This window comes from Balaenoptera physalus, assembly GCF_965194825.1.
Source record: "Balaenoptera physalus genome assembly, chromosome: 11".
NCBI classification, from domain to species: Eukaryota; Metazoa; Chordata; class Mammalia; order Artiodactyla; family Balaenopteridae; genus Balaenoptera; species Balaenoptera physalus.
Genome location: NC_138896.1, coordinates 58,696,688 through 58,717,192, shown reverse-complemented (window position 1 = coordinate 58,717,192; position 20,505 = coordinate 58,696,688). Strand labels below are relative to the sequence as shown.

General features: G+C 38.5%; 1 protein-coding gene across 6 annotated transcripts in view; it reads right to left on the bottom strand.

The window, feature by feature from the left end:
* CNOT10 (CCR4-NOT transcription complex subunit 10) overlaps positions 1-20,505 on the bottom strand; it is a 64,868-nt gene that overhangs the window by 18,575 nt on the left and 25,788 nt on the right. For 4 of the 6 annotated variants that reach the window (XM_082411855.1, XM_082411850.1, XM_082411853.1 and 1 more), the window contains 6 exons: positions 19,502-19,619; positions 16,403-16,552; positions 14,085-14,287; positions 9,575-9,696; positions 7,621-7,797; positions 6,230-6,310 (listed from right to left, as the gene is read on the bottom strand). In XM_082411855.1, the coding sequence (XP_082267981.1) occupies positions 6,230-6,310; positions 7,621-7,797; positions 9,575-9,696; positions 14,085-14,287; positions 16,403-16,552; positions 19,502-19,619 (851 nt within the window). The remainder of the gene's footprint in view (positions 1-6,229; positions 6,311-7,620; positions 7,798-9,574; positions 9,697-14,084; positions 14,288-16,402; positions 16,553-19,501; positions 19,620-20,505) is intronic. The other 2 variants (XM_082411851.1, XM_082411852.1) reach the window with 2 other exon arrangements.

Genomic DNA, 20,505 nt, shown 5'->3' with positions numbered 1-20,505 from the left:
AAAAAATTAATTAATTAATTTATGCCTGTGTTGGGTCCTCGTTTCTGTGCGAGGGCTTTCTCTAGTTGTGGCAAGCGGGGGCCACTCTTCATCGCGGTGCGCAGGCCTCTCACTACCGCGGCCTCTCTTGTTGCGGAGCCCAGGCTCCAGACGCGCAGGCTCAGTAGTTGTGGCTCACGGGCCTAGCTGCTCCGCGGCATGTAGGATCTTCCCAGACCAGGGCTCGAACCCGTGTCCCCTGCATTAGCAGGCAGATTCTCAACCACTGCGCCACCAGGGAAGCCCGGCAGGTGGATTCTTAACCACTGCGCCACCAGGGAAGTCCCTGTGTGTGTTTTCTTAATTGAATGAAACCAATGGCTTTGCAGAGCTTTAGGTGGTTCAGGAACTGAAGCAATATTCTCACAGTGTCATTATATATATGCTTTTCTTCATCATTATATCGGTATCTCTAAGTTCATCTGAGCCTCACAATTAAACTATTTAGTTGATTTCTGAGACATTTTCCTGTTTGGAGGACAAATTTCTGTTTTAATTGTGAGAATATTTTTCTGAAAGCTACCTTGATTTTAATACAGAATCTCACAATTGCTTGAGGTGTCTTATGCCTTCTGAAAACATACTTGTAACTCGGTTAGAATGAATTTTTTTTGGCCCCATCTTCTTTTATATACAAATGAAAAAAAAAAGAAAATAGTCAAGAAGCTCTGAACCATATGCTAACAAGTGGCCATCAGGACAGTCATGATAATTTACAGCATATTAGTTATGCTGGAAATAGGAAATGAGGTTTTGCACTGGTGTCTTGGGTATTATAGAGCAGAGGGGTCAAATATAATAGTCCATAAAAACTAAACTGTACACTAGTCACACACATTTCCAATCACATAAAAGAATTCAGGTCAGAAATGGATGAAATCTCTAAGAATTCCAGGATCTCAATGGAGAACCACTATGTCAGACCCCTTTCTGTAGAAGACAGCTGGCTCCTGCCACAGAACTGCCCTTTAACACACCCAACTGTGCTGGGAGCTTTTATAGCTTTGAAAATTACGACACAAATCTTTTACGACTCCTTCCCCCACACCATTTGTCTGCACATTACCATTACTACTGTCCTGCAGAGCGGTTCTTTTTATAAATCTACCCTGAGGCTCCTTCTGTCTTGTTCCATTTCCCTTCTCCCATCTGCTCCATAAGAAAAAAAGGTTAATATATATCAGCAAACCCATCTTTACCTCACTTTATGATGATGGAATTCCCTATGGAGACCCTTTGCCCCTTTCCACAAAAATAGGGAAGTAGTTTTATTTTCTCTGAAAACCACCAATCCTCCTACTAGGGTGTGTGGAAAGAAAACAGTTGTGAAAGGCACAAAACTCTTTGAGAGGAGGTATGCCACCCTGCACATACCCTTCTCTTTAATGCCACTTACAGAAGGTAAAGTTAAATTACACAACTCTGCAGCTGTTCAACCAGTGTGGAATCATAAACTTCTTAAACTGCATATGCATACATAAAGCAACCTTAAGATTAGTATTCATTCAAATATATTTGTAAAAATTAAGTTAACCTTAAATATCGTTTCAAATACCTTCATCATTAAGGATTCCCCTTAAAAACTGTGCACAATGATATTCACTGCAGCATTATTTGTAGTAGAGACTGAAAACATTATAAATAGCTAAATATAAATCAGTGTTAAATAAACTGTCACATCCATATAATACAATTCTATGCACCCATTAGGAAGAATGAAACAGAGCTCTTTACTGATATAGAACAATCTCTAAAGACATACTGTCAAATGCAAAAAGTAAGGTATAGAGCAGTGTGGAACTCTGCAGCTGTAGTGTAAAATTCCCATATATACATATACTGGGATGATAATGAGAAATCTCACTGGAAGGACACATAGGAAACTGGTCAGCAGTTGCCCCTCAAGGGAGAGGAAGCAGAGGACTGGGATTGGCCAATATTCACTTTACACTGCAGAACCTTTTGTCTTACTTGTATTTTTACCATATAAAATAACCTATTAAAGAGAGATGAACCCTGAGATAGCTATAAAATGCAAGTGGCTCCATAAACAGAGAAATGTATAGAAAATATTAGGCATATTGGGGAAGAAATGGTACATTTTTTGGGCAAATTAAAGCATTTTCCCAAATATGGTCCTGGCTGAAATTTACAATCCACCCCTTCCCATCAGCTCACTTTATACCAAACCCAGTTTAGCTTTACTTAACTTGCTCTGTTTTTACACACTTCCACTTGGATGAAAATCTAGCATAGTGAGTTTATTTTAGTTATATGGTTGGAATTTGATTTTTTTTTTTTTTGGCCACGCCATGTGGGATGTTAGTTCCATGACCAGGGATCGAACCTGTGCCCCCTGAAGTGGAAGGGCAGATTCCTAATCACTGGACAGCCAGGGAATCCCCAAATTTGACTGTTTTTTTTTTAAAAAAAATTCCATTTTAGGGACTTCCCCTGTAGCGCAGTGGTTAAGAATCCTCCTGCCAATGCAGGGGACACGGGTTCAAGCCATGGTCTGGGAAGATCCCACATGCCGCAGAGCAACTAAGCTCGTGCGCCACAACTACTGAGCCTGTGCTCTAGAGCCCACGAGCCACAGCTACTGAGCCCACGCGCCACAACTACTGAAGCCTGCGCGCCCTAGAGCCCTCATGCCGCAACTACTGAAACCCACACGCCTAAAGCCTGTGCTCTGCAACAAGAGAAGCTACCACGAGAAGCCTGCGCACCGCAACGAAGAGTAGCCCCCGCTCGCCACAATAGAGAAAGCCTGTGGGCAGCAATGAAGACCCAACGCAGCCAAAAAAAAAAAAAAAAAAGAAAAAAAAAATATTGCTGTGGAGTGAAATAAAATGGAATTAAAAAATTTTTTTTAAATTTATTTTTGGCTGCATTGGGTCTTCGTTGCTGTACATGGGCTCTCTCTAGTTGTGGCGAGTGGGGGCTACTCTGCTGCCGTGCGCAAGCTTCTCATTGTGGTGGCTTCTCTTGTTGCGGAGCACCGGCTCTAGGCACCCAGGCTTCAGTAGTTGCAGCATGCGGGCTCAGCAGTTGTGGTGCGCAGGCTCTAGGGCATGCGGGCTTCAGTAGTTGTGGCATGTGGGCTCAGTAGTTGTGGCTCGCGGGCTCTAGAACGCAGGCTCAGTAGTTGTGGTGCATGGGCTTAGTTGCTCTGTGGCATGTGGGATCTTCCTGGACCAGGGATTGAACCTGTGTCCCCTGCATTGGCAGGAGGATTCTTAACCACTGCGTCACCAGGGAAGTCCCACAATATTCTTTTGTATGTTTTGTTTTTGCCATTGTTTCACCAGTAATTTGTCATAGTATTTTTTTATTTTCTTGCTATCTTATGACTCATACAAGAAATAAGAATTCAAGAAATTTTAATATAACTGAAGATTGAATAAAACAATTACCTTTGTCAAGTTTTAAAAAATCAAAACACTACTTTCAAAACCTTATATGACCAACTCCTCATTTCTAACTAAATTTGAGATTTTAGATTTTCCTCCATATAATCAGAAGATTAATGCTTTCCTCCTGACAATAGGACACAGTGGGAATATACACATACATAAAACCCAGGAAAGAAAGGTTATTACTGCAAAGTAGGAATCTGACAGAATAAAATAAAGAGATAAAAAGCTGCTGTTTTGTTGAACAGGGTGCCTGGAGCCATGAGCTCTTTGACAGCAATGCAGTGCCATGAACACACTGACCTGACAATACATGACCAGAAAAGGGCACATCTGCTGGCCAGTCTTTCCTCTAAAGGGATTCACTAAGATTAATGAAGTAACTTCATTTTTTAAAAGTTGGAAGAAACAGATATCCAGTAAGAAGATAAAAATCATCAGTTATCCCACTACTAGGAAGATTCTGACATAGATCCCTCCAGACTTTTTTTTTGCAAACAGACATATGTGTACGTTATTTTATAAAAATGTAATTTTAAACTGTTTAGACACAAATTTTAGCATTTTATAGCTCTGTACCAAGATTTATTTGGAAAGTTAAATGACTTTAATCAAATGAACTATACTATGAAAAATTACACAATTATGGATAGAGCCATACCTTATTTGTTTATATAAAATAAATTCTAGATGAAACAAAAATTTAGATTCGTGGTTGTGATAGTGTATCAGTAAAAGTGGTAGAAAACATGGCTAAATTATTTTTTAAATCTTGGAGGCAAGAAGGCCTTTCCAAACATTGCACAAAATGGAAAAAAAAGTAAAGAAGATTGATAAATATGATACTTAATAAATGAAACTCTGTTTTACAAAATACCAGAGGGACTTCCCTGGTGGTCCAGTGGTTAAGACTCCGTGCTCCCAATGCGGGGGGCCCAGGTTCGATCCCTGGTCGGGGAACTAAGATCCTATATACTGCAACTAAGCCTGTGCACCGCAACTACTGAGCCTGTGTGCCGCAATGAAGATCCAGTGCAGCCAAAACAAAACAAAACTAAACTAAATGCCAGAAATAATGTTACAAGACAAATGATAAAGGCCATTTTCTTTAATATAGAAAAACTCTTATAAAAACAAAAAGGATGAAAAACCCAATACGAAAATGGTAAATCCTACAAACAGGAGGTTCACAGAAAAAGTAATATAGGTGATCAATAAACCTTGGCATCAGACTAAGCACCTAGAATGGATTGAAAGAAATGCAAAATTTTAAAGTGAGGTCATTTTCCACTTATCAGGGTGATCAAATTACCATAAGAAGAAAAGATGCCCCAAATCTCACCACCTAGTAGCTAATCTACTAAGTAATATAATTTTCTCCTAAGTGTTTGCCATCTGCTTTTGAGGGCAGTGCTTTTTGTTTTACCTCTGAATCCTCTGCAACTAGCACAAGAATGTTTGTTGGAAAAAACGGGAATAAACGAAATGCTTTCCAAAAGTAACGCATCAATTTACAATGCTACCTGCAATATATAAATGTCTTAACTATACTCTTGTCACTTTTTGCAACTTAATAGGTGAAAAAATAAGCAATGATGGTTTTCTTTCCATTTTAATTTGCAGTCCTATTATTGAAATCATTCTTAAAAGTAATGCTGAACCATTAATCAATCCTACTTCCAAAATATGAAAAAATCATGGTCAAAATATCCCGAATTTGTTGAAAGATAAATTTATAGACTTAAGAAAGTCAGATGACCCCAAGGAAGATTAAAAACAAAGAAAATCACACTTAGACTCATCATAGTCTAACTGCTGAAAAACAAAGACAATCTACGTTGACAGAAAAATGGCACCTACAATACAATGGCTGTGATCAGACAGTGGAGGCCAGAAGATAGTGCAGTGACATTCTGAAAGAGCTGACTGAAAAGAAAACAAAAACAAAACCTAAAATACTGTATTCAGTGAAAACATCCTCCAAGAATGAAGATGAAATAAAGACAATTCTAGATTTAAAAAAGAAAAAACAAACAAACATAAAAACACAAAACCTTAAGAAAACAAAGACATGTACTATTAGAAATGCTGAAGGGAGATCTTCAGACTGAAGGGAAATGCTTGCTATCTTATATAAAAACTAGACTCATCAGGAAATGGTACTCATGTGGCTAAACATAAAAGACTACTCTGTTCCTTTTAACATATATATGACTGTTCAAAGCAAAAATAATGGGGCTTATAATCTACACAGACAAAAATATAACTTAACCAAACTGACACAGATGAAATAGAAAATCTGAATAGCACTCATCGATTGAAGAACTTGAATTCATTATCAAAACTTTCCCGCAAAGAAAACCCTAGGCCAGATGGTTTCACTGGTGAATTCTATCAAACGTTTGAGGAAGGAGCAATACCTATCTTATATAAACTCTTTCAGAAAACAGAGGAAGAAGCACTTCCCAACTCACTCATATGTTCAGTATAACTCTGAAACTAAAACCTAACCAAGACACCTTAAGAAAGAAAAGCATGGACCACCTTTCCTTGTGAACACGGAAGCAAATATTCCTCACAAAATATTAATAGATCCAATCCAACAATTTATTAAAAAGGTAATAAATCCTGACTAGTATGGTTTAGTCACAAGATTGAAAGGTTGGTTTAATATTTGACATTTAACCAACATAATTCATAATATTAACAAAATAAAGGAGATAAACAATGTGCTTACTTAATAGATACAATGCTAATTTTGTTTAGATACTCACTTTAAGTTTTCTAATTCCTGTTTTCTCAGTGGGGAAGAAGGTGGAGCTGGAATGCATTTATCTCCATCGTGGCTTTTACTGCTAAAATAAAGATAGACTGCTAATTATGAAGTGCACAAATAAACAACTAAATGTAAAATTTTGTTTCCCTATACCCACTCCCATGCAACTTTTTATGAAAAAAGTGTAAAAGAACCAAAACACTGAAAAATGCTTAGTAACTTGGTATCACTAACATGTTAAAGCTACACTGCATATGAGTTTCTTTTTCCCAGTACATGATACCGCTTTAAAAAGTCTCTAACAGAAGAAATATCTCTACTATACAAAGGAAACCACTCCAGTATTTTCACACATTTCTCATTCTTCTGTCTTTTACTAAGTATAGTAAAGCATAACCCCTTGATGGAGGAAAAAACATTCCACAATTTTGTTTCAAATTTTCTATAATAAGCATGTTTTTCTACTATAATCAAGAAAAAATGCTGAGATGGAAGATTTGAGTTTAAAGGTGCCATGTGTAAAAAGAACTCTCTACATATAAGGGTGTTTGTTTTATTACTAGATAAACTCTCCCAATTTCTATAGATTGGCATAATATTTAATTGATAGTAGGAAACCAGAAATGTATAGAAATGTTCTGGAGGTCAGTGGTTTACAGTATGTTAAGAGAAAAGGCAGAAGATAGTAAGAAAAGAGAAGTTTTAGGGATTTAAGTATTTATTTTAATAAAAGTAAAAAAAAAAAAAAGCCATCTCTGACAGCAACCAGATTTCTTGCAATGATTCCTCCTGGCAGTGAAAAGCTGTGACTTTCAACTTTTCTCATTTAAGGTTCTTTCCTCACTTAGGCTTCACCTTATTTCTCTCTTCCAGAAATACTTAAACATTCATACTTTCCTTTCTTATTACTCAAAACAGAGAACTTTGGAAATTCAGGCTGCAGATTTCAGGAATTCAACTACAAGACAGAGGCTGGGGCTTCCCTGGTGGCGCAGTGGTTAAGAATCCGCCTGCCAATGCAGGGGACACGGGTTCGAGCCCTGGTCCGGGAAGATCCCACATGCTGCGGAGCAACTAAACCCGTGAGCCACAACTACTGAGCCTGCGCTCTAGAGCCTGCGAGCCACAACTACTGAGCCTGTGTGCCGCAACTACTGAAGCTCGTACACCTAGAGCCCGTGCTCCATAACAAGAGAAGCCACTGCAATGCAACGAAGAGTAGCCCCCGCTCACCGCAACTAGAGAAAGCCCGTGTGCAGCAATGAAGACCCAACACAGCCAAAAATAAAAAAATAAATAAATTTATTAAAAAAAAAAAAAAAAAAAGACAGAGGCTGACTAATGAAGTCCTAAAGATTTCACCAAGGGAGGTCAAAGGGGTCAGAATACCTGCAAGTGTCACTGCTTTCGCTGCTCTCTGTGTTGCCACCTAATTGATTACTATTTTTAGACCCATTTTCCTGCTTTGGATCTTGCTGTTCTTCAGGTAACAGCAACAAGGCATTTCTGAGACAAATGGCTGCAAACTCCATACTGGCTACAGGAATGGCTGAAGACTGTCCATCACTAAAAGAACAAAACCAAGTTAGCTAAGAAAACGAAAACAATAAATAAAACTTTTCTATTATCAGGAATAAAACCAATATAACTGTAAATAAAAACTTTGCCCTCTAAGAGGTAGAAATTTTAATATAAGCAGTTATAAGAGAATGCTAAAGAACCCAAATCCTAAATATTATACAGGCATACCTTGGAGATATCACGGGTTCGGTTCCAGACCACCACAATAAAGCAAAAATTGCAATAAAACAAGTCACGTGAATTTTCTGGTTTCCCAGTAGATATATAAGTTATGCTTACACTACCCTGTGGTCTATTAAGTTTGCAATAGCATTATGTTTAAAAAAACAATGTACATACCTTAAAAAATACTTAATTGTTAAAAAAAAAATGCTAACCATCATGAGCCTTCAGCGAGTCATAATCTTTTTGCAATAGTACCATCGATGACCACTGACCACAGATCACCATAACAAATAATTACGAAAATGTCTGAAATATTCCAAGAATTACCAGAATGTGACACAGAGACACAAAGTGAGCAGTTGTTGTTGGAAAAATGGCACCAACAGACCTGCTCTATGCAGGGTTGCCACAAACCTTCAGTTTGTAAAAAACAAAAACAGCAACATCTGCAAAGCTCAATACAGCAAAGTGCAATAAAAGGAGGTATGTCTGTGTATAAGACATAAAAAGTATAAATAATAGATTGCAAGTATATACATTAGACACCACATTGTGTCTATAGGAATGGGACCGAGGCTAGGAGACAACCTGAAGGATATCTGCAACGTCAATGTTAAACTAACAAAGGAGTTATAGACAAGGAAAATTGTAGTGAAGGCCAGGACAGGTACAGTCAGAACTGGAAAGAAGGGAAGAAAGTAGATTTTTCACATTTGAGCCTTGTTTTGGTTGATGTTTGCTTTTGGAAATACCTTATTTACACATTTTGAAAAAGCAGCGTTATTTGTCTTATAACTTTGTTGAGGTTTTATATAACTTCCTATTGGTTTTATATATCAAACTAAGTCAGCTTTATTAGGGGGAAAAAAATGAAAAGTAGTAACAATTTTGAAACTGTAGGAAAGTGATGCTTTAACTTGTCTTTTGAAAGAAATCTGCATTATTGTTGAAATAAATGAAGAGCAAAATATTGTGTGCCAGATATTGTGTGCCAAAGTTTTTTAAAACTTTGGGAAAACTTTTAAATGGTAGTGAACAATTTTATTTTTGGGAAAAGAAAAAAAGCAAGTTTTTTACAAAGCCTACTACTTTAGAAATAATAGCAACTCCAAATTGGAATCTTTGTAAAAGATAAAGATGTTCATATTTAAAAGCTGTTCAATTGAAAACTTGTTCTACATGTGACAGCTTTATAATACTTTTGTTTATATATGTGTTAGTACTTTTTTCTCCTGATACTAAGAATTAGCTTTAGGGACTATGAGAAAATAAAAATAACTAAATGAAAAGTATCAATGATAAACTATATAAAAAGGAAACATCAAGATGCCCTCTTCTGGACATTCTGAATAATGGCACTGAATAGACCAGGGTTTCTTAGGGCATCAACAATTTCAACACCCATGGTTGTAATAAACCAAAATCATATGTCAAATAACATTCACCACATACCTATGTATAGAAGTCTATTTCTTGAAGAAGCAATAAAATCTAATTACAAAGTGGCTCCTCCTATGAAGTAATTCCTAAGCATATTTTTTATACATAACATTTCTATGAAATATTATTATACACTTTCTCTTAGCAAAATACTTACTTATATACAGTATTTTGTATGGACTGTGATGCCAGAACTATCTTACGATGATAGCCTTGACCAACAATAGACTGTACAATTCCTTTTTTACTTGGAAGACCTTTAGTTTCTTGTTCAGAAGTCTACAAAATACAAATAATTTCCAATTAATTTAATGGAATTGTAAGATGGGGTATGAAAAATAATCCAGTACCTTTCACAATTACTCTAAGAAAATTCTTAAGATCCTTAAGATTCTTAAGATCAATGTGGAGTTTTGGGTGATACAGGAAATGTCTGGTAGTGAAGAGAAGGGTACATGAGTCTGAAAGTCTGCGATATACACTACACTTTATTAGTATAAAGTCTGAGGTAATTATGAGGAAAAAAAGCAATTCAAGAATGACTCAAGTGGGACTCCACTGCAGGGGGTGCGGGTTCGACCCCTGGTCAGGGAACTAAGATCCCACATGCCACAAGGTGCGTCCAAAAAAAAAAGAATGACTCAACTAACAAGGTCTTACTATATAGCACAGCACAGAGAACTACTTTCAATATCCCATGATAAACCATAATGGAAAAGAATATATATAAAAAAAAGAATGTATTAAAAAAAAAAAAGAATTACTCAAGCATTTATTTAGAATGATTTATTTGGACCATTCTGTGCCCCAGGCACCATGCTGCATGTGATGGGCACCTCGATGTCAGAGTAAGGAAAATAAAAGCCACAAAAACACAGTGAACAAGAGAAGGGAAGCAGCTACACTTCCTAAAACACAGATCTTTTCCTTCTTAATTCAAAGTATTAATTAAAGTGTCAACAACATATACATACTAACAAGCTATATATGTCAAAATTTACGTGGGCACAATTCTTACCTTCTAGGAAATTAAAATTCTAAAGCCCTGTAAACATTAAACTGATAAAAGCTACTTACACATACACATAGTTGTTTTTTTTTTTTTTGATATTTCACTACAATACATCATCTCACTACAGAAGCCTGGTGGTGCCAATTTCCTTTATCTTCCTCCTTCACTCTAAGTCTCCGATTTACCTGCATTTTGTAAAGTCCTGCAGATTCTCATACACAGGAACAAACTGGAGCCAATTCATAGGAACTTGCAGAGATAAACACTGCCCTGCAAAAAGTCCATCTCTAAACACAAATGTTTCTGTACTATTACTTCTTGCTCCGTAACAGAACTTTCTTATAGTTGTACTTCCATATATGTATGACTTTTAACAAGGATTCACTTGTAGATTCATTTTAGAAAGAAAGTATTACATAACACAAAAAATACAATAAAACTGACTGGAACTAATTTTGTCTTGAGGAGGCAGCTAAGGAACATTAGTGAAAAATAAGAAAGAGTGGATATTCTGAACCATGATAGGAAGGCCTTCTCTTCTGAACTTTTTTCCTGGTGGGGGGATAAGTTTGTGATGGTTTGTTCATACTCTCTTCCCTGATCCTTAAGGCTGTAGAAGCTGATCAGATGGCTAGATATAGATAGAACTAAAAATCCACAATAATATGCCATAGCTTCAATAATAGATCAGTAGCCAAAAAAGTGTGCCAAAACAGTCTTTCTTTTCTTTTTTTTCTCTTCTTCTTTCTTTCTCTCTCTCTCTCTCCCCCTCCCTCCCTCCCTCCCTCTCTCTCTTTATTTCTTTCTTTCTTTATTGCTGCGTTGGGTCTTTGTTGCTGCGCGCGGGCTTTCTCTAGTTGCGGTGAGCGGGGGCTACTCTTTGTTGCGGTGCGCGGGCTTCTCATTGTCATGGCTTCTCTTGTTGCAGAGCACGGGCTCTAGGCGCTCAGGCTTCAGTAGCTGTGGCACGTGGGCTCAGTAGTTGTGGCTTGCGGGCTCTAGAGCTCAGGCTCAGTATCTGTGGCACACAGGCTTAGTTGCTCCACAGCATGTGGGATCTTCCAGGGCCAGGGCGCGAACCCGTGTCCCTTGTATTGGCAGGCAGATTCTTAACCACTGTGCCACCAGGGAAGCCCCCAGAACAGTCCTAATGTAAAATAATGATTTGTAATTTAAGTATTTGCAATTTTATAGTGTCTTGGCAGTAGGAACTGCACTCAAGAAATACAAGTTTCAGAAAAGTAAATGGTTCATGGTGATTTTTTAAGTAGCCTTCTCTCTTTTTTTTTTTTTAAGAAAGAAGGAAATTCTACCATTTTTAATGAATGAATGAATGAATTTGGCTGCATCGGGGCTTAGCTGTGGCATGTGGGATTTCTGTTGCGGCGCTTGGGCTCAGTAGTTGCGGCATGTGGGCTTAGTTGCCCTGCACGTGAGATCTTAGTTCCCCGACCAGGAACTGAACCTGTGTCCCCTGCATTGGAAGGTGGATTCTTAACCACTGGACCACCAGGGAAGTCCTAAGTAGCCTTGCATTGGGGTCTTCGTTGCTGCGTGCAGGCTTTCTCTAGTTGCAGCGAGCGGAGGTTACTCTTCATTGCGGTATGCAAGCTTCTCACTGTGGTGGCTTCTCTTGTTGTGAAGCACGAGCCCTAGGCACGTGGGCTTCAGTAGCTGTGGTGTGCAGGCTCAGTAGCTGTGGCTTGCGGGCTCGAGAGCGCAGGCCCAGTAGTTGTGGCGCACGGGCTTAATTGCTCCGCGGCATGTGGGATCTTCCCGGACCAGGGATTGAACCCATGGTCCCCTGCATTGGTAGGCGGATTCTTAATCACTGCGCCACCAGGGAAGTCCCTGAGTCTATGTTTTTTATCTAGCAAATCTTTTCTTATATATCATACACTGCCCAGGTAAACATAAACCCTGCATCTGCCAGAAGAGGTCTGAAACAACATGCATCAGATAATGAGGACAAAATGACCTCTTTGGCATCACCAATTTAATAATTAAATTGGTTCTGTGTATTAAAAAATGAATTTATTTTGGAAGGTACAAACTGCTCTGTTCAGCATCCTTTTTGTCCTGAGTAAATAAATGTTACGAAATTTTATTTGGAGTTCATAATTTCTCCTCTTGGGATTTTCCTCAAGTGTATTTTGGGGTTGTTTTTACTGTCTTTTCGGTCACCTCAGGTTTTATTTTACAGTCCTTTTTTTTTTTTTGGCTGTGCTGTGCGCAGCTTGCAGGATCTTAGTTTCCCAACCAGCGACTGAAACTGGGCCCTTGGTAGTGAAAGCACTGGACGGGCAGGGAGTTCCCCACCTCAGGTTTTAGAAAGAGGAGAAGCACAAAGATAAACAGATAATTATTTATAGCAAATTTCCTATTAGTAGCACAGACTGTGAGTGTTCTGGTATCCACCAAGTTATGACAACCAAGTCATCTTTACCATCGTTTAAAAGTTACAAATTTAGAACTTTCTAGAAAAAATGGGAGGAAAAAACCATCAGAATGGAATCCATAGAAGAAAGACAATCCTAAAAGTACTACTTCTAAAAATAAGTAATTTTAAAAGAAAATGTTAAACCTTACTAAGGCATCCAACACTGATTAAATTCATCACATTAAAAAGAATAAGCAATTTCTACAGATTCTTGTTTTAAAAAAGTGTAAATTCTGCCTAGAGTTGTTTATCAGCTAATTTAAGAATTATCTAATAAGAACGTTGTCCCTTAAAAGGGACAATGAAATAAACCATTAAAGCCTCAAAGACAACATTCATCTCTTCCCCCAGTGGCATACTCAAATCATAAACTACTTTAAGTATCAAGTGTGAAAACTGCCAGGCAAACACACCTCTTTAATCCCTTTAGTTCCTGTAGTTGCTTTTCAGGAAGTGTTATCACCTATGGCAAGCATGCCAGGCAAAACCTCAGGATGCCATACCCCCCACCTCCACAGACCTGATGAGCCTGAGTCTGGCAACGGCGGGGGGTAGGGGGTGGCTAGGAAATGGGGTGGTACAGACATCTGGTGATTCTGATACAACCTGTCTTTCCCCTACCTCCCACTGACCCCTCCCCACTTGAGATTCAAAAGGCTTTCACCAACTGCCGTTTGGAGATAATCTAGCCATGGACACTAGTGTAAACTGGCCTATTTCTCACGGCCACCGTGGATGAACACGTGTCAGAGAGAAACAGCCTGGTAATCCACTAACTCGACAATATTTACTGAATCAAAAGTAAACCCTGCCGGCACTGGAGGAAGCACAGTGTAAAGCGGTTCTTTCCACACTCACTGTGTTATCAGCAGCCCTCCTTTAATCACTGGGCGCACACACCACTCTCACGCCAGCTGATGGCGTGGCCCCTGCCCCAGCAGCTCGCAGACCACTGTTTCAACAGATATGACCTTCTTAATGGCTTCAACTTTTCAACATGACTGCTGACACATGTTGCCGTGCTCACCAAGAGTCAGAAAGTGAACACATGACTTCATGAAACTAAATTTTGTTCAACTGATAAAGAACAGAAGACTATCTTTACAAATTCCCTGAGAGTTAAAAAGGGGAGGAGGTCTTTATGTGACCAAGTATTTATTGCTCTCCATGCAACAAGTGGGGGTGGGGTGGGGGTTCAGAAAGACAGAGACTCACCCCCTTATTGGCAGCAATGCAGCACTCAGCCAGCCTCAGCCAGAGGCGGGGGTTTGCATGGTAAACCTGAACAGCTTCAATCAGACACTCAAATGCAGCAAGAGGCCTTCCAATGTGAAGCAGCTGAATCCCACAGTTATACAGCAACTCATACCTCTTGTTGGTTAGTAATGTACACATGGGTCTTCCTGAAAATTTTTTGCCTGATGATAAAAAGCAGATGAGAATCATCAGATTTAAAATAACAGCTCCACTGAAAACATTTATACCACTAAGTACTCAACTACTGCCTTTTTGACATCAATGACCCCAATCCCCAATTTGAAGTTGTAAACAGCTCTCACCACAATGATGATCTCCATCCCCAACCCCACAAATATCCTCCAGAGGCATCTCAGTTGTCTGTGCTTGTGGGGCCAGAGATGTGTCTTCTCACTACCAGATCCTCAGGCAACAATGTTCCAGGAAGGCAAAGACCCACTCTCACTCCACTGAACCTTACACTACCTTTCCACACTTTTAGAGCCTGCAAGAAGATTCCACTCTTTTTCACTTTCAGTTCAGTTAGCCATGTTATCATTACGTGTTTTCTTAACCAGAAGCATTCTGTTAATCTTAGGGTGTTGGGGAACTTTACCACGGAAATAAAAAATTAATGTACTATACCTACAATGACTATTGTTCACTCATTCTTTTTTTAAAAAAATTAATTATTTATTTTTGGCTGCGCTGGGTCTTGGTTGCTGCACACGGGCTTTCCCTAGTTGTGGCGAGCGGGGGCTACTCTTTGTTGCGGTGCGTGGGCTTCTCACTGAGGTGGCTTCTCTTGTTGAGGAGCACAGGCTCTAGGTGCGCGGACTCAGTTGTTGTGGCTCGTGGGCTCAGTAGTTGTGGCTCGCAGGCTCAGTAGTTGCAGTGCACAGGCTTAGTTGCTCCGCCGCATGTGGGATCTCCCCGGACCAGGAATCGAACCCGTGTCCCCTGCATTGGCAGGCAGATTCTTAACCACTGCGCCACCAGGGAAGTCCCACTCACTTATTCTAACTTTTGCAGGCCATAATAAAATGAGACTAGGGAATTCCCTGGCAGTCCAATGGTTAGGACCTGGCACCTTCACTGTTGGGGCCCAGATTTGATCCCTGGTCAGGGAACTAAGATCCCACAAGCCGAGTGGCGTGGCCACAAAAAAAAAAAAGAAAAAAAGAGACTGTGATTTTTGGGATACATTTTCCATCAATTAAATAGTCTTTAAAATATTTTAAAAAGCAGGACTTCCCTGGTGGTCCAGTGGTTAAGACTCCGTGCTCCCAATGCAGGGGGCCTGGGTTTGATCCCTGGGCAGGGAACTAGATCCTGCAGGCTGCAACTGAGAGCCCACACAAGGCAGCAAAGATCCCGTGTGCTGCAACTAAGACCAGGCGCAGCCAAATAAATAAATACATAAATATTTTTAAAAACAATAAATATTTTTCAAAAAATTAAAAAATTTTTAAATATTTCAAAAAGCTAAATAATTGCCTGATTTTAAGCATTTCAGATCAAGGATCCACATCCTATGAATATTAAAGGAATAAACTCCAAGAATTTGCTTAAAGATTGTCAGGTGCTGTCAACAGTATCACATTTGAAACCGTGAAAAGAAGCTAGAATAAAACTAGTTTGGCACAGTCAAGAAATCTCAGCAAGGGCTTCCCTGGTGGCGCAGTGGTTGAGAATCCGCCTGCCAATGCAGGGGACACGGGTTCGAGCCCTGGTCTGGGAAGATCCCGCATGCTGCGGAGCAACTAGGCCCGTGAGCCACAACTGCTGAGCCTGCACATCTGGAGCCTGTGCTCCACAGCAAGAGAGGCCACGATAGTGAGAGGCCCGCGCACTGCGATGAAGAGTGGCCCCCGCTTGCCACAGCTAGAGGAAGCCCTCGCACAGAAACGAAGACCCAACACAGCCCACAAAATAAATAAATAAATAAATAATAATTAAAGGTGCTAATAATTAAAAAAAAATAGAAACCAGGGATCTCTGGCTGATTTACCTTTAAAAAAAAAAAAAATCTCAGCAAAATATTTTGCTTTATCACATTTACCATATGGGATTACTGACTTTCAAATCCATGAAAAAGTGAATGTAGCTTAAACTTCTTTAATTATTACTCAAAGGAGCAACATCTACAAAAAATCCCCAGAGTCAAATTTTTGGGCAGGATCAGTGTTAAGTGTATGTAAGAACACATGGCATGCATTTTAACCAGATGCTTGCTCTTTAAAATCGTATTTTCCTCAAATAGTAAAATATAAACTGTCCCCCTTTAATGGGCTTACCTGGATCAGTGCTACCTGCACTGAGCTGTGCACAGACGTTGTCGTTCTCCTGCAGAGCCTTTTTAAAGTAGAAAATTCCCAAATTGTGCTTGCTCATGGCAAAATGGATACAACCAAGATTATTCCAGAACATGCACCTCAAGCATTCACCTGAGAAAAACATACGTAAGTTTATCCACAGATTTTATTGTTGATACACATCATACAAGAATCAGGCTTAGCGAGCAAGAGTTAATTATATATGCAATTCTACTCAGTCCTTACAGAACTGTTTATAAGGCATTTGAAATTTAGGAAACATCTGAAAATTTTGTAAACTCCTTTTCTCTTAAAATCTCTTATTAAAGGTGATAAATCAATCCTGCATTTTGATTTTGTTAGCCTGTTTAGTTTTTTCTTCTGATTTAATTTTTAATAATCATAGGCAAATGATACAAAAATGCAAAGGACAAGAAGTATTTATTAGTAACATAATATGTACGCACTGCATCCACACAACAAAATATTATGTACAAACTGGAAGGAATGCAGCAAGCTACAGAAACAGTCAAAATATATTAAATGAAGAATAGCAAGTATATGTAAACAGAACATGTAAAATCCTGCTTTGGTTTGTTCAACCCTAAGTCTCCACTCTTCTTTCCGTTCACACTCCTTTAAATATGACTATGGCTGAGCATCTATCTTCCCATGTGTGTTGGGCATTTGTATTTCTTATCCTGTACACTTGGCTCTTCCTGCTCTTTACCCATTTAAAAAATTTGGTTACAGATGTTTTTCCTATTGGTTACCTGCTAGTGTGTATGTTATAGAAACCTTCTGTCACATCTGTTTCAATTATTTCCCTCCACTTCCAGTTTGTCATCTGTCTTGTGACTTGGTTCAGAGGGTGTGTGTATGCTTGTTTTCAATCATAAAAAGTTTTACATTTTTATGTGGTCAAATTTAGTAATCTTTTCTAAACTGTATGGTTCTTGGATTTTGGATAATGTTTAATCGAGGCTTCCCCACCACAAAAATAAAATATTCATCTAAGCTTTCTTTTGCTGTTTTTATGATTTTATTTTTACATTATAATCCTGCATCTCTCTAGATTTTATTTTGGTGTAATGAAAGCAATCCAGGTTTTTCTAAATTGTTTCTTTTTCTAAATGGTTTCCCAAACATTCCAAAACAATTTACTGATAGTCTGTCTTTTCCTCAATGATATAAAACACCCAACTAGATTGATAAAATTAATAATCAGAATATTCATTCAATGCTAAAAACTAAAGGTTGGCCTCTGATATATTTTAAAATTAAACAATGAGAATATTTAAGAAAGAAAAAAAACTAGGCTGAGGAAAAAAGAGTAAGAAATATACTAATATGTTTTAAAGGAGGTTGCTTCTGGCGAGTGGCATTATGAACAATTTAGGAGAAATTCTATTCCCAAATCTTCTCTAATAAGCCTATTTTATCAGCAGCAAACACTGAATTTTATGTGTGGGAAGCAAATTAAAGATTTTAAAATTAATACTATGAAAAATATCAATACATTAAAGTATATAACTATATATAAAATCTATCCTATTAGATTATCATAACTGTTGACTAGTCAACTACATGTCCTGCTCCATTTTAAAGACTGACAATATCTGAAATTCTGAAATCTGTGTCAAGACAATTCTAAGTAAAATTTCTGCAATGTATATTACCTTTTTAGTCTGAGAGACCGTTCCAGTTTGGGTGTTAGAGGGTCTCTGAGGGGAAACTATGACAATAAAAACATGAAAAATAAAAATTTAACAGAATCAGAAATGGGTACTCAGAACAAATGGAGTACCCAAGAGAATTATAATGGAAAAAACTGCCTTTCTCCATCCTCTATGACTCCACTGAACTGAAGGGGTGAATGGGGGAAGGTTTGAGTATGCTTGCATGTGTGTTCTGTGCATTGGTCTGAATAGAATCTCAAACAAAACAAACACTATATTCATCCTTTGCATTCTGAACTTGGTACAAAATATTTTCAATAGTTTAACCTTGGGGACTTCTCTGGTGGTCCAGTGGTTAAAGACTTCGCCTTCTAATGCAGGGGGTGCGGGTTCGATCCCTGGTTGGGGAGCTAAGATCCCACATGCCTCGTGGCCAAAAACCAAAACATAAAACAGAAGCAATATTGTAACAAGTTCAATAGAGACTTTAATTAGATTTCTTTTTTAAAAATAATTATTTTATTTATTTATTTATTTTTGGCTGTGTTGGGTCTTCGTTGCTGTGTGTGGGCTTTCTCTAGTTGTGGCGAGCGAGGGTTACTCTTCATTGCGGTGCATGGGCTTCTCATTGCAGTGGCTTCTCTTGTTGCAGAGCACAGGCTCTAGGGCACGTGGACTTCAGTCGTTGTGGCACGCAGGCTCAGTAGTTGTGGCACGCAGGCTCTAGAGCGCAGGCTCAATAATTGTGGCACATGCGCTTAGCTGCTCTGCGGCATGTGGGATCTTCCCGGACTAGGGCTTGAACCCGTGTCCCCTGCATTGGCAGGCGGATTCTTAACCACTGCGACACCAGGGAGGTCCCAATAGAGATTTTAAAAACGGTCCACATTAAAAAAAAAATCTTAAAAAAAAAAAAGTTTAACCTCATTTCTTGAATAGTTTAACCTCATTTCCTTCTTCCCCATAAAACAGCAATGATATGAACTTAAATGACAGCTGCAAATTTTACCTTTCATTTTACTATCATATTATTCACTGCTTTTATGCGAGAGAAGGGAAAAGTAAAAACATTATGATCTCATTTCCTTAAAAGGACTCATTTCACAAAGCAAAAGACCAAGGACCTTATGCCCTGGACATAATTTCGAAGCTGGTATTAAAACCAAAATGATAGAAAGAGCATGTGAAGTGAAAGAAAAGTAAAATAAGAAGGGAGGCTTCTTTTAAAATGGAAATGAGTAATAAAATAAAATACCAGGAATTTTCTGAAGCAGCAATAATAAAACATTTTCATTTAAAAAATTAGCAAAAATCACTCTGAAGAGCAGTCTAGGGAAAAAAACCAAGGAACAAGGCATAAGAGTCAGGAAGAAAATACCAAAACTTCACAATTTTCTTTTACCTGTTTTCATGAATCCTGGATGCTCAGCAATGTTTGAACTATTCAACAGCTTCACAGCTTTTCGATAATTGCCTCTTAAGTACTCAAAATTGCTTTTAAGAAACAGGGAGGGTGCGGACTGTAAAGAAAACATAAGTTTCTTACAGTTTGTACTCAGATGCCTAATGTGCGATCATAATCAGACTGTTGCACTGGCATGTGGTCAAGAGCATACATGAGTCACTTAAGCCACTGTCACAAAAACTATGGTCTCTGAGCTTTCCATTGCTCTCACAATCTAAAACAATGAAACCTGGCAGAGAGCACTTTACAAACTGAATTATTAAAGGTCTACCTAAAAAAATACATACAACATATATGAGTAAGAATACAGTCTGCAAAATATCCACTGACTGTCTTCATCTATTACACTATTAATTGAAAGCCAATTTAACAGCAGAAACTAAGTCCTTCATTTTAATGGTTATCACAGAGACTGGTGATCTCCCTTATTTTTTAGGATATAAATACACCTCCATTAGAACCCAAAGAAGTACAAATAATCAAATGCTTTTCCAAGTGGGGGAAAAAAGTGTCATTTTATGAATGGAAAAATTCCCTAACAGAATTCCTTATTTTCAAGGGCTAATCTTGCTGTTACAAAAATCATGCTTTAGATCACAGACCACCTTTTGCTTCTCCTAAAACTTCCTCCTGAAGTTTTCCCTGATTTGGGTATGACTAACAATTATTTATTTTCCTGTTTGTCTCTCCCCTCTGACTATGGCATCCTTTAAGGAAGGGAATCATGTCTTTTCTCCCAAGAAAGGTTTGATAATGGCTGGCTGGCTACTTATACTTAAACCTTTCCCTCTTAGCCTCAAGTCTACCCTTCAGGTCTAGGCTACAACTGTTCTCAAAAATCACTTGAGTAAAACTGACCCAGTGGCCAATTTGGATCCTGCCTGAGATTTCTAGAGTCAATTTTCTTGAACTATTCCTTCTATAAACCGTATCTCTTTATG